The 12,890-nt window shown below is 40.6% G+C and overlaps 1 protein-coding gene across 2 annotated transcripts in view; it reads left to right on the forward strand.

Annotated features, from left to right (window-relative positions):
- The window catches only part of LOC143297599 (uncharacterized), a 30,938-nt gene extending 19,010 nt beyond the window's left edge, over positions 1-11,928 (forward strand). For both annotated transcript variants that reach the window (XM_076610014.1, XM_076610016.1), the window contains 3 exons: positions 2,956-4,446; positions 9,908-9,954; positions 11,304-11,928. In XM_076610014.1, the coding sequence (XP_076466129.1) occupies positions 2,956-4,437 (1,482 nt within the window). In that variant the 3' untranslated portion in view covers positions 4,438-4,446; positions 9,908-9,954; positions 11,304-11,928. The remainder of the gene's footprint in view (positions 1-2,955; positions 4,447-9,907; positions 9,955-11,303) is intronic.
- Positions 11,929-12,890: the final 962 nt, after the last annotated feature.

Consider the following 12,890-nt stretch of genomic DNA (forward strand, 5'->3'; position numbering starts at 1 on the left):
AGGAGGAGAAGACTGAAGAGGAACAGGAGGGGAAGGAGGAGAAGAAAGAGGAGGAGGAGAAGAAAGAGGAGGAGGGGAAGGAGAAGACAGAGGAGGAACAAGAGGGGGAGGAGGAGGAGAAGAAAGAGGAGGAGGAGGGGAAGGAGGAGAAGAAGGAGGAGGAGGGGAAGGAGGAGAAAAAAGAGGAGGTGGAGGAGGGGAAGAAAGAGGAGGAGGAGGGGAAGGAGGATGTGGAGGAGGGGAAGGAGGAGAAGAAAGAGGCGGAGGAGGGGAAGGAGAAGAAAGAGGAGGGGAAGGAGGAGAAAAAAGAGGAGGCGGAGGAGGGGAAGAAAGAGGAGGAGGAGGGGAAGGAGGATGCAGAGGAGGGGAAGGAGGAGAAGAAAGAGGCAGAGGAGGGGAAGGAGGAGAAGAAAGAGGTGGAGGAGGGGAAGGAGGAGGCAGAGGAGGGTAAGGAGGAGAAGAAAGAAGAGGCGGAGGAGGGGAAGAAGGAGGCAGAGGAGGGGAAGGAGGAGAAGAAAGAAGAGGCGGAGGAGGGGAAGGAGGAGGCAGAGGAGGGGAAGGAGGAGAAGAAAGAAGAGGCGGAGGAGGGGAAGGAGCAGGCAGAGGAGGGGAAGGAGGAGAAGAAAGAGGAGGAGGCGGAGGAGGGGAAGGAAGAGAAGAAAGACTAGAGGAGGCGGAGGAGGTAGGGTGTGGTTTGCAGTGTACAGTGAGATTGTACCTTGTGTGTAGATCTCCATATAGATTTCCATTTTTTTCGGAGGAGGTAGAATGTGGTTTGCAGTGTACAGTGAGAATGTACATTGTGTTTGATCTCCATGTAAATCTCCATTCCTTTTTGAGGAAGTAAGGTGTGGTTTGCAGTGTACAGTGAGATTGTACATTGTGTATAGATCTCCATATAAATCTCCATTCCTATAGGAGGAAATATTGTGTGGTTTGCAGTGTACAGTGAGAATGTACATTGTGTATAGATCTCCATTCTCTTTGGAGGAAATAGTGTGTGGTTTGCAGTGTACAGTGAGATTGTACATTGTGTATAGATCCCCATATAAATCTCCATTCCCATCTCCCATATCTGTTTATCCTCCACTTTCTGTGTGTTTGATAAGTGGATAAAAGACATTGAAATACTTTTTGTAGATGAAAGTGTGTGTGTGTGTGTGTGTGTGTGTGTGTCCTGATTTGTTTCCATTTTTGGGTTGGTGTATGTGTGCATTATATGTAGATAGTGTATCTGATTGAACAAAATATGTAGTCTAGTCTTTGAATCATTATTTCCCATTATTTCCTTAGCTGTTTTGTGTGGAGTGCATTAGTGTGTGTGAATGTTGGAAGGTTGTGGGGATTGTTCTAGTAGGAAGAGGTTTGTGCACTGTGTGTGCGTGTGTGCGCGTGTGTGCGCGTGTGTGCGATGTTCTCCCACTCTCTCTTTCTCTCCTTTCCTGTCCGTTTTTTTCTTCTTTCTCTCTCTCTCTCTCTCACCTGTTTTCCCCCCCCACCCCATATCAAAATCATAATTACTGAGTGGGTCCAGCTTTTTCATTTTGTGTACTCTAGGCAAAAAACAACAACAAACAAGCAAACAACAACAAACAAACGAACAAAAACTCTACTAAACACAGGCATAAGTACTAATGTGTACCTGTAAAACAGAAGATGGTAAACATGCTTTTTTTCTTCTTCTTTTTTTCTGTTTTTTTTGTTTTGTTTGTGTGTGTGTGTGTGTGTGTTGTAGAATTATTTGCTTATGCCGTTATGGACTGCTGTTTTTCTCCAAATGTTTACAAGACGTGAATGAACATAAAATCTCCTCCGGTCCAGCTCGCACCATAATTGTATACAGTCCACCATGATTATAGAGTCCCCATCACTCACTCTGTCAACAATCCTTTGATGAAAAATAGATAAAACGGTCAGTCAACATCGGAGGCATCTCCCAGGTTTAATCAGTTGATATATATATATATATATATATATATATATATATATATATATATATATATTATAGTCAGTCGTGTCCGACTATGACCATCAGAACAGCAGAGGAGGCAACTGCTGTTCCGACTATCTGGGCTAGAATTTGATTGTAGTGGAGAGTGTCTTGCCCAAGTTACATCCCCACTCTCTTGGCCAAGAGGGTTTTAGGACAGTCGGCGTTGGGATGGTTCCCAAAGGCCAACTAGCCCACAAGGCTGCAGCACTGAGAGCCTGTGCAATTTTGCCTCCTAGTTTGAGCGTCATAGTCCTTCACAAAAAGACTAAGCTGTAAATGGTTTCCCATTGACTGGAGAAACCATTGATAATACAGCTCTCACTTTGCTGTTGGCCCAAATCTAAACTTATGTCAATCTGTGATATAAGCCGAGTGTTGGGCCTAATCAGTTAACCCACCAATCAATTATTTGTCTGCCTGTACCTCTGTCTATTCCAGTCCGTCATGACATGAGTCGGTCAGTGAAGGGCGATCATTGAACTGAAGAGCCTGTAAACCAGTCAGCTGGTCATCAGTCAGAGTCAGTAATAAGTGATAAGCCAGTTCATGCATTTATAATGAAAATAATGTTGATGAAAGTGATGATAATGATGATGATAATAAAAAAAGTATGATAATGCTGCTGCTGCTGATGATGATGATAATGGTGGTGATTATAATGGTAATAATAACAATATTGATGATGATGATGATAGTAAAGTATTCATGTTACACAGAACCTTGTGCTAAGACCAAAATTGAAGCGCTTTAATTTCAACAACACCGGTCTTTCACATGTGAAGTAAGCATTGACCCTACACCGGTGCAGTAACACTGTTAGGACTATATATTGGTACCAGTGTTACAGCTATATGCTGCCATGCCAAAGATTCTAATCCAGCGTGGAGAGAGGGATGGGGTGGGTCAGGTATCCGAAAGAAACGATGTTCCACCCAGCACCCTCCTGAACTTGTTTTCCACAGGAAGAGACCGAGAAAGGGGATGAGGAGAAGGAAGAAGGGGAGGAGAAAGCCGAGGAGGAGGAGGAGAAGAAAGAGGAGGACAAGGACAAGGAGAAGGATGAGGAGAAAGCGGAGAAAGACAAGGACAAGGAGGAGAAGAAGAAAGACGAACCGGCAGCGACTCTGGCCTCGCGGTTCAAGAAACTGAGAGATGAAGACGAAGAGGAGGAGCTGGACTTCGGGGAGACCAAGGAAGAAGAAGAAGAGAAGAAAGAAGAAGCCAAGGAGGAGAAGAAGGAAGAGGAGAGCCCGGCTGAAAGGCTGAGGCGCCTCAAGGCGGAACGGGACGGCGAGGAACCGGAGGAGAAGGAAGAAGAAAAGAAGAAAGAAGAGACCCCGGCGGAGAGACTAAAGCGTCTGAAAGCCGAGCGAGAAGGGGTGGAGCCCGAGGAAGAGGAGGAGGAGAAAAAGAAAGAAGAAACCCCCGCCGAGAGACTGCGGCGCCTGAAAGCGGAAAGAGATGGGGAAGAAGAGCCTGAGGAAGAAGAGAAGAAGAAGGAAGAGGAGCCTGAAAAGGAGAAAGAAGAGGAAAGCCCGGCTGAGAGACTGAGGCGGCTCAAGAAGGAAAGAGAGGGAGAGGAAGAAGAGGAAGAGAAGAAGGAGGAGACACCTGCAGAACGACTGAGGCGGCTCAAGAAGGAAAGAGAAGCAGAGGAAGAACCTGAGGAAAAGAAGGAGGAAGAAGAAGAGAAAGAGGAGACTCCGGCAGAGCGACTAAGGCGGCTCAAGAAGGAAAGGGAAGCTGAAGAGGAGGAGCCTGAGGAAAAGAAAGAAGAAGAGACCAAGGAAGAAGAGAAAAAAGAAGAAAAGAAAGAAGAAAAGAAGGAAGAAAAAGAAGAAGAAAAAGAGGAGACCCCAGCAGAACGACTAAGGCGACTCAGAAAGGAAAAGGAAGCTGAAGAAGAGCCTGAGGAAAAGAAGGAAGAAGAGAAAAAAGAAGAAGAAGAGGAGAAGAAAAAGGAAGAAGAAGAGAAGAAAGAAGAAAAGAAAGAAGAACCAGAAGAAGAGAAGGAAGAAGAGACGCCGGCAGAGCGGCTGAGACGCCTGAGAGCAGAGCGCCAAGCAGAGGAACCCGAAGAGGACAGCGCTGCAGCCAGGCGGCGGCGAAGACGTGGCGGGGACGAGGAGGAAAAACCGGCAGCAGAGGAGAAGAAAGAAGAAGAGGAGGACAGCGCTGCCGCCAGACGCCGTCGGAGACGCGGTGCGGAGGAGGAAAAACCAGCAGAAGAGGAGAAACCAGTGGAAGATGATCGCGCTGCCAGACGCAGGCGTCGGCAGGAAGAGGCTGCAGCAGCCGCGGCCACCACGGAACCAGAAGAGGATGACCGTGAGGCCCGGCGCAGGAGGCGGCGAGAAGAGCGCCAGAAACAGGAGGAGGCGGAGGCTGCCGAGGACGAGGACAGAGAGGCTCGGCGCCGCAGGCGACGTGCTCGTGATTTGTAGAGAGGAAAGGTAACTCTTACTCCACTGATTGCTGAAGCCTGCTGGAGTGCTCTGGCTTCCTCTTCCCCGTGTGGCATGGATCTCCTCCTCAGTGTCAAATGACAGAATGATTCTGCTGTGCATACACAGTTGGGTTTTTTTTTTTTTTTTTTGTTTTTTTACAGTGTGTTCTTCTTCACCTGGGAGTGACCCCCAAATAAATCATCCAACAATAACAGCATGGTCAACAATGATGTTTTTATTTTTTACAGTGTATTCTCCTTCATCTTGGAGTGACCCCCAAACAAATCATCCTGCAATAATAGCATGGTCAATGAAATATGACATCATTTTTTACGTTGTATTCTCCTGCTTCATCTTGGAGTGACGCCCCAAACAAATCATCCTGCAATAATAGCATGGTCAACGAAATATGACGTTATTATTATTATTTTTTTTACGTTGTATTCTCCTGCTTCATCTTGGAGTGACGCCCCAAACAAATCATCCTGCAATATTAGCATGGTCAACAAAATATGACGTTATTATTATTATTTTTTTAACGTTGTATTCTCCTGCTTCATTTGGAGTGACACCCCAAACAAATCATCCTGCAATAATAGCATGGTCAACGAAATATGACGTTGTTATTATTTTTTACGTTGTATTCTCCTGCTTCATCTTGGAGTGACGCCCCAAACAAATCATCCTGCAATAATAGCATGGTCAACGAAATATGACGTTGTTATTATTTTTTACGTTGTATTCTCCTGCTTCATCTTGGAGTGACGGCCCAAACAAATCATCCTGGAATAATAGCATGGTCATCGAAATATGACGTTGTTATTATTTTTTACGTTGTATTCTCCTGCTTCATCTTGGAGTGACGCCCCAAACAAATCATCCTGCAATAATAGCATGGTCAACGAAATACGACGTTATTATTATTATTTTTTAACGTTGTATTCTCCTGCTTCATCTTGGAGTGACGCCCCAAACAAATCATCCTGCAATAATAGCATGGTCAACGAAATACGACGTTATTATTATTTTTTTTTAACGTTGTATTCTCCTGCTTCATCTTGGAGTGACGCCCCAAACAAATCATCCTGCAATAATAGCATGGTCAACGAAATACGACGTTATTATTATTTTTTTTTAACGTTGTATTCTCCTGCTTCATCTTGGAGTGATGCCCCAGTAAATCATCCTACAATAGTAACAGCATGGTCAACGGAATCTTTTTTTTTTCTACGATGTATTCTTCTTCCTCACCTGGGAGTGAGCCTCAAACAAATCATCCTACAATAACCCCAAATAAATCAACCTACCATAACCGCATGGTCAACGAAATATGATGTTATTTCTTACGGTGTATTCTTCCTTCTTCATCATGGAGTGTCTCACAAATAAATCGTCCTATGATAACAGCATGGTCAACGAAATAGAATTTTTGTTTTTTTACAGTGTGTTCTCCTTCTTCACCTGGGAGTGACCCCCAAATAAATCATCCAACAATAACAGCATGGTCAGTGAAATATGATGATGTTTTTGCTTTTTACAGTGTATTCTCCTTCATCTTGGAGTGATGCCCCAAACAAATCATCCTGCAATAATGGCATGGTCAACGAAATATGCCGTTATTATTTTTTTAACGTTGTATTCTCCTGCTTCATCTTGGAGTGACGCCCCAAACAAATCATCCTGCAATAATAGCATGGTCAACGAAATATGACGTTATTATTATTATTTTTTTTTAACGTTGTATTCTCCTGCTTCATCTTGGAGTGATGCCCCAAACAAATCATCCTGCAATAATAGCATGGTCAACGAAATATGACGTTATTATTTTTTTTTTTTTAACGTTGTATTCTCCTGCTTCATCTTGGAGTGATGCCCCAATAAATCATCCTACAATAATAACAGCATGGTCAACGGAATCTTTTTTTTTTTTTTCTACGATGTATTCTTCTTCTTCACCTGGAAGTGAGCCTCAAACAAATCATCCTACAATAACCCCAAATAAATCAACCTACCATAACCGCATGGTCGACGAAATATGATGTTATTTCTTACGGTGTATTCTTCCTTCTTCATCATGGAGTGTCTCACCAATAAATCGTTCCTATGATAACAGCATGGTCAACGAAATATAATTTTTGTTTTTTTTACAGTGTGTTCTTCTTCACCTGTGAGTGACCCCGAAAGAAATCATCCTACAATAATAACAGCATGGTCAACGAAATAGGACATTTTTTTTTTTTTTTTACGGTGTATTCTCCTTCATCTTGGAGTGACCCCCAAATAAATCATCCGATAAAGATAACAGCATGGTCAACAAAATAGAATTTAATTACTTTTTTTTTCTGTTTTTTCTTTCTCTTTTTTATTTTATTTTTTACTTACGGTGTTTACTTTTTCTTCACCTGAGAGTGACTTCCAAACAAATCATCATACAATAACAGCATGGTCAGCGAAATATGATGTTTACATTTTTTTTTTACCGTGTGTTTTTCACTTGGGAGTGACCCCCAAATAATTCAAACTACAATAACAGCTTGGTCAATGAAGTATTAACGAAATATGTATATATATATATATATATATATATGTATATGTATATATATTTTTTTACAATGTGTTCTTTTTCATCTGGGAGTGAGCCTCAAACAAATCATCCTGCAGTAACGACGGGCGCAATAGCCGAGTGGTTAAAGCGTTGGACTGTCAATCTGAGGGTCCCGGGTTCGAATCACGGTGACGGCGCCTGGTGGGTAAAGGGTGGAGATTTTTACGATCTCCCAGGTCAACATATGTGCAGACCTGCTAGTGCCTGAACCCCCTTCGTGTGTATATGCAAGCAGAAGATCAAATACGCACGTTGAAGATCCTGTAATCCATGTCAGCGTTCGGTGGGTTATGGAAACAAGAACATACTCAGCATGCACACCCCCGAAAACGGGAGTATGGCTGCCTACATGGCGGGGTAAAAACGGTCATACACGTAAAAGCCCACTCGTGTGCATACGAGTGAATGCAGAAGAAGAAGATCCTGCAGTAACAGCATGGTCGATCTGGCTTGTGATATGATAACAGCCATGTATGTGACTCACCTATCATTGATAAGAACTTTGCCCCCACGATTGTTTTCAGGAAAACAACTTGCTTGGATGTTTGATAAAAGGATGTCTTTATTTTGTGTGTGCATGTGTGTTACTTGGCGGCATGTGTGTGAAAGTAAACCCAGACTGTTTTCATTGAAACAACTCAATTGAATGTTGTTGTTTTTTCACGATGACTTTTGTTGTGTATGCGTGTGTGATTAGCATGAATGAAAGTTTGGTTGTTTATTTCCTTTAGTGAGTGGTTTTTAAATGGTTTAGCAATCCTCTGTTGGCAGCCGTGACTCGTTTGAGCATGTCATCGGGAATTGTTGAATGTATTTTGATGCACAGATTTTGGAGTGAGTGTAATTTGTTTATTGTGACATGAGTGACTTATCCCCCCTTTCTATGGTGTAAGCATGATCAGTTTTAACATGTGTGTGTGTGTTTGTGTGTGTGTGTATGTGTGTGTGTGTGTTTGGCATTATAGTTAGTAATCCTGTAATAACAGAGCATGCCCAGTAAACACTCAGTTTTGTTCTTTAGAAAAAAAAAAAATATATATATATATACCTTTATTATTATTATTTTCTTTTAAAGATTTAATGAAAATGACTTTCAGAATCTCCTGTCAGAGCATCTGCTTTGTTGTGATTATCATGGATATCAGAACTGATTGTATACAGAAGAACCAATAAATCAACAGTCTTTCAGATTTCCACATGCTCACAAACCTCATTTCTTAAGTGTCAACATTGTTTGTTAATTCTATCAGTTGGTTTGCTTCAGACTCTGCCTATGCCATACTTTGTGAAACTTGTCCTCTGGTTGAAAGTGTTGAGAGACACTGAAGCAGTAGATAATGGCTGCAGTAATGTTGTTATAATAATGACTGCAATAATGTTGTAATGATAATGACTGCTGTAAGTGTAATGTAGTAATGAAAGCAGATAAGGACTGCTATATTGTTGTAATGATAACAGGTAATGACTGCTGTATTGTTGTAATGATGACTGCAATAAAATCATAATGAAATAAATGCAAAAAATGTTAAAATGATAATGACAGCAATTTTGACAGTAACAATGGAGCTTTTTTGATATAATTCATTTTTTTTTATTCATTCATTTTTTTTTTTTTTTTTGGTATAAAAATGAAGAAGAAGGGGAAAAAAGGTTTGAAAACTTGCAAAGTGGATATGTGTTAAACAGTGTGTTCACAAATCCATCTCAGAATTTCACAGTTACCATTATTGCCCACTTTACTTCAATACATATTTCATCAGTCCAAAGTGTTACATTAGCACTCTGTGTTACCTTGGTCTCTTTCTGTTTGAGGAAAGTTAGACAGTTGTTTGAATATAATTATGAGGCATTTTAGATTTACCACATGTTTGTTGGTTGTAGCTTTTTTTTTTTTTCTTTTTTTTTTTTTTTTTTTTTTTTTTTTTTTTTTTTTTTTTTTAGTGAAAACAAAAACAAAAAAAAAATCATCCTCTTAATTTGATAATCAGAATGCTGAATGAACAAGCTATGCATTGTGCAGTGTGACAGATTATGATATGACAGTGTGAACAAGAGACTCTTTGAAAAAAATATAAACGATAAGAAAAAGAACACTATAAATGACAATATATTCAAGAATAAGTCATGGCCTTTTTCTGGTTTTCCTGTTCTGGTTTTCTTTTTCTTTTCTTTTTTTTGGGGGGTTGGGGGGGGGGGGGAGAGAAGGTTAGATATTTCCACATCATGCATGGTGATTAATGTAATGATAGAATAAAAGAAAGAAAGGAAAAAGGTTCATACACTACAGTGCTTCAGCTGATTGGCATTGGATGTGAATCCCTTGACTGCTGAATCTTGCTGAAATGAGATCAGTGTGACACACTGAGTTTGAAGTGCGGTCTCTTTCTGCTCTTTGTGTACGCTATCAGTCAGCGGCGTCATTGACTTTGCCGAGCAAAATGTGAGGTAGTCCTAGCAGGAAGAGTTCAGATACAGAATGGTGACCTGAAAGCTCGTGTGCTATCACAGTGAGGTGACAGCCCCTTCACAGCTTGTCACTAGCTTAAAGAGGGAATTTTATCATTGAAAGCCGCAGAGTTGTATCGATGCACTTGTGTGGTAGTGGGGGAAAAAAACAAAAAGAAAGAAAGAAACAAAAAAAAACAAACCCCAAAACATTTTCACTTGTTTCTCTATTCTTGAAGTTCTCATTAGTAGTGGATCTGAGTATTAATGTTCTTTACTTATCCCCCCCCCTTCCTCCCACCGCTCCCATTCTTGATTTGGTTAGTAGTGAAGTGGATTTCAAAGCACAGATAGGTATTGTTTAGCTACTGATGTTTATGAACTAACAGTGATAAAGTGTGTGTTGATGTATTGCAGAATCAGAACAGCCAAGAGTGACCTGCTGCTAATCTGTGAAACAGCTGGTGAGTTGACATATATGATGATGATTATAATGATATCAATAATAATGATGATAATCATAATAATGGTAATAATAATGATGATACTAATAGTAGCACTGATATCATTTTTTTTTTATAAGAATACTGATAGAAACGATAATGATAATAATAATGATAATCATAAAATGGTAGTAGTAGTAGTAGTCATAATAATAATAATAACAACAACAACAACAACAATAATAATAGTAATAATAATAATAACAGTAACAGTAACAATATCATAATGATTGATGTTAATCAGTTATCATAAACATCATATGAAGAAGAAGAAATGATAAGAATGATAATAAGAAAGTATCAAAAAGCACTGAATCTTAGAGAGACAACAAATCCAAGCACTTTCACACCAGTTCCTTCACCGGCATGTATAACTCTTGACTGTGAGGGACGAAGAACATAACTGAAATCCATAAAAACAGAAAGCTGGGGACTGCATTGACTGGAAAGAGGGAGCAGATTCCTGGGGAGCAGGAACTGATAGTGAACCCTTGACGGGCGCAATAGCCGAATGGTTAAAGCGTTGGACTTTCAATCTTAGAGTCCGGGGTTTGAATCTCGGTGGCGCCTGGTGGGTAAAGGGTGGAGATTTTTCCGATCTCCCAGGTCAACATATGTGCAGACCTGCTAGTGCCTGAACCCCCTTCGCAGAAAATTGAATACGCACGCTAAAGATCCTGTAATCCATGTTAGCGTTTGGTGGGTTATGGAAACAAGAACATACCCAGCATGTACACCCCTGAAAACAGAGTATGGCTGCCTACATGGTGGGGTAAATAAACAAAAACGGTTATACACATAAAATGTTGAATGTTACATGTTTGTCTGAGTGTGTATGTGTGCGTGCCTGAAATATGATTGTATGATTGAATGACACGGAGTGAACGGTGAGCGCCCAATGGCAGACGTCAGTCGGCTCTACCCAGGTAGGCAGCCTGTTGTGCAAATGACCCTGTGTTTGTAAAGCGCTTAGAGCTTGGTCTCCGACTGAGGATAGGCGCTATATAAGTATCCATATCAATCAATCAATCAAACCCTTGCCATTCACTCAGGGTGGGCTGAAATGTACCATAAGATGTCCTTTAACCTGTCCACTGCCAGGGAAACATAACTCTACAGGACTTATGCCATGGAATTTTCATTGAAGATGGTTGTAGGTTAACAGATTCTACTGGCCACTTTTTGTTTGTCAAAAGTACACAAACCATATATTGTTTTTTTGTCTGATAGGAAATTGATTGGCCTTTCTGTTGAAAACATACACACACAGACACGAATGACATTAATTGCTATATTGTGTATCATTACAGAGTGCCAAATGTGAAGCAGCAGTGAAGTCACAGCCGGTCTCTGTCTTCTGCCTTCTACAACAACCCAGACAGAGGTCTCCACTCCACAGATCTGTGTCATGCTGTTGTCTTTCTCACAACACACACACACACACATATTCTCTCTCTCTCTCTGTCTCTCTCTCTCTCTCTCTCTCTCTCCCTTCACACAAACACACACACACACACATATTCTCTCTCTCTCTCTCTCTCTCTCCCTCCCTCCACACAAACACACACACACACACACACACACACACACACACACACACACACACACACACATTTTATATGTAACAGTCACATTCACTGAACAGTGAAAACAGATGTGGAGTTGGTTGGTTTGTTTTTTGTTTGTTTTTTTTCCCCAGTTTAATTGGTCTGACATTTTTTGGGTGGCTGTTTTTTGTTCTTTTTTTATGGACATTTGAGTCAGGTCACTTGCTTGTGTACATTTAATACTACAAATCACGGACTTTTTACATTTTTTGCCCCATTCACATGTAGAACATGTGCTCAGGATTTCCACCCATGACTGCAAAGATGTTGCTTAATCAGTGTTCATTTAGAATTGATGTGGCCATAGTGATATTAAAAAAACAACAAAGCCCCCCCAAAAAACTTGCTATTGAAATAGATCAGCATAGTGATTGTTTAATTTAACACACATTTGTGCCCATGTTGCCACTTAGTGTATAGAGATGTGTGAACTAACAAACAGAAACAAGCACTTTTTGGTAAAGAGACATTGATCACAGTAATTTCATGACGCTCGCTGATGTTTGGGTGGTGGTGTTGTTTTTCAACGTCTGTATAGTCTGTCAGCAAGACACAAGTGGTATTTTGTATGGGTATGGAACATCTATGGTATGGGTATGAAGCATTCTCCTGTTTGGGGGGGGTGGGGGGGGGGGTGTTTGGATATAAATATTCATTCAGTCTTTCTTAATGACATGGCAGTATTGGTGCAATCTTTAGATGTTTTGAAGTGTGCTGTGTTGTTCTGAATGAGAGGGAGTGGAACAAAAAAAAAAAAAAAAAGAAAAAAAAAGAAAAAAAGAGTTTGCTACTGATAGTGATGTGCAGCATTTATTAAAACAATAGCTTTTTGCATGACGTGTACTGTAGGGGAAGAGAGAGCATCAGCAGCAAAACAAATGGAGTGGCTTTGTTTTATTTATGATTTGTTTATTTATTTCTGCTTGATTCTTTTGTTTTGTTCATGCTGAGCAGTTTTTAATGCATATATGCAGTGACGTTCACTTCACAAAATCAGACAAAACAACAATTGTTGTGATGTGCCTCTGTACGGGAGTCCTACACATGACAAAAGGGCTTAGTAAGTGTTAGTTTCTTGTTCAAGCCCTAAACAGCTTAATCTTACTACAAGTGTTTTGCCCATTGGTCCATAAGATTAACTCTGTGCTGCCTGTTAAAAAATGCTGATTTTGGATTCAGGAAATGTTTCAACATCAAAAGTCATTGCTAATTTTTGCTTTGTTATGTAAAATAAGTTAAAAATAATTTTTTTTTAAAGTAAAACATTTTCAAAAAACGTTTTGTTGCTTG

This window comes from Babylonia areolata, chromosome 23, assembly GCF_041734735.1.
Source record: "Babylonia areolata isolate BAREFJ2019XMU chromosome 23, ASM4173473v1, whole genome shotgun sequence".
NCBI lineage: Eukaryota > Metazoa > Mollusca > Gastropoda > Neogastropoda > Buccinidae > Babylonia > Babylonia areolata.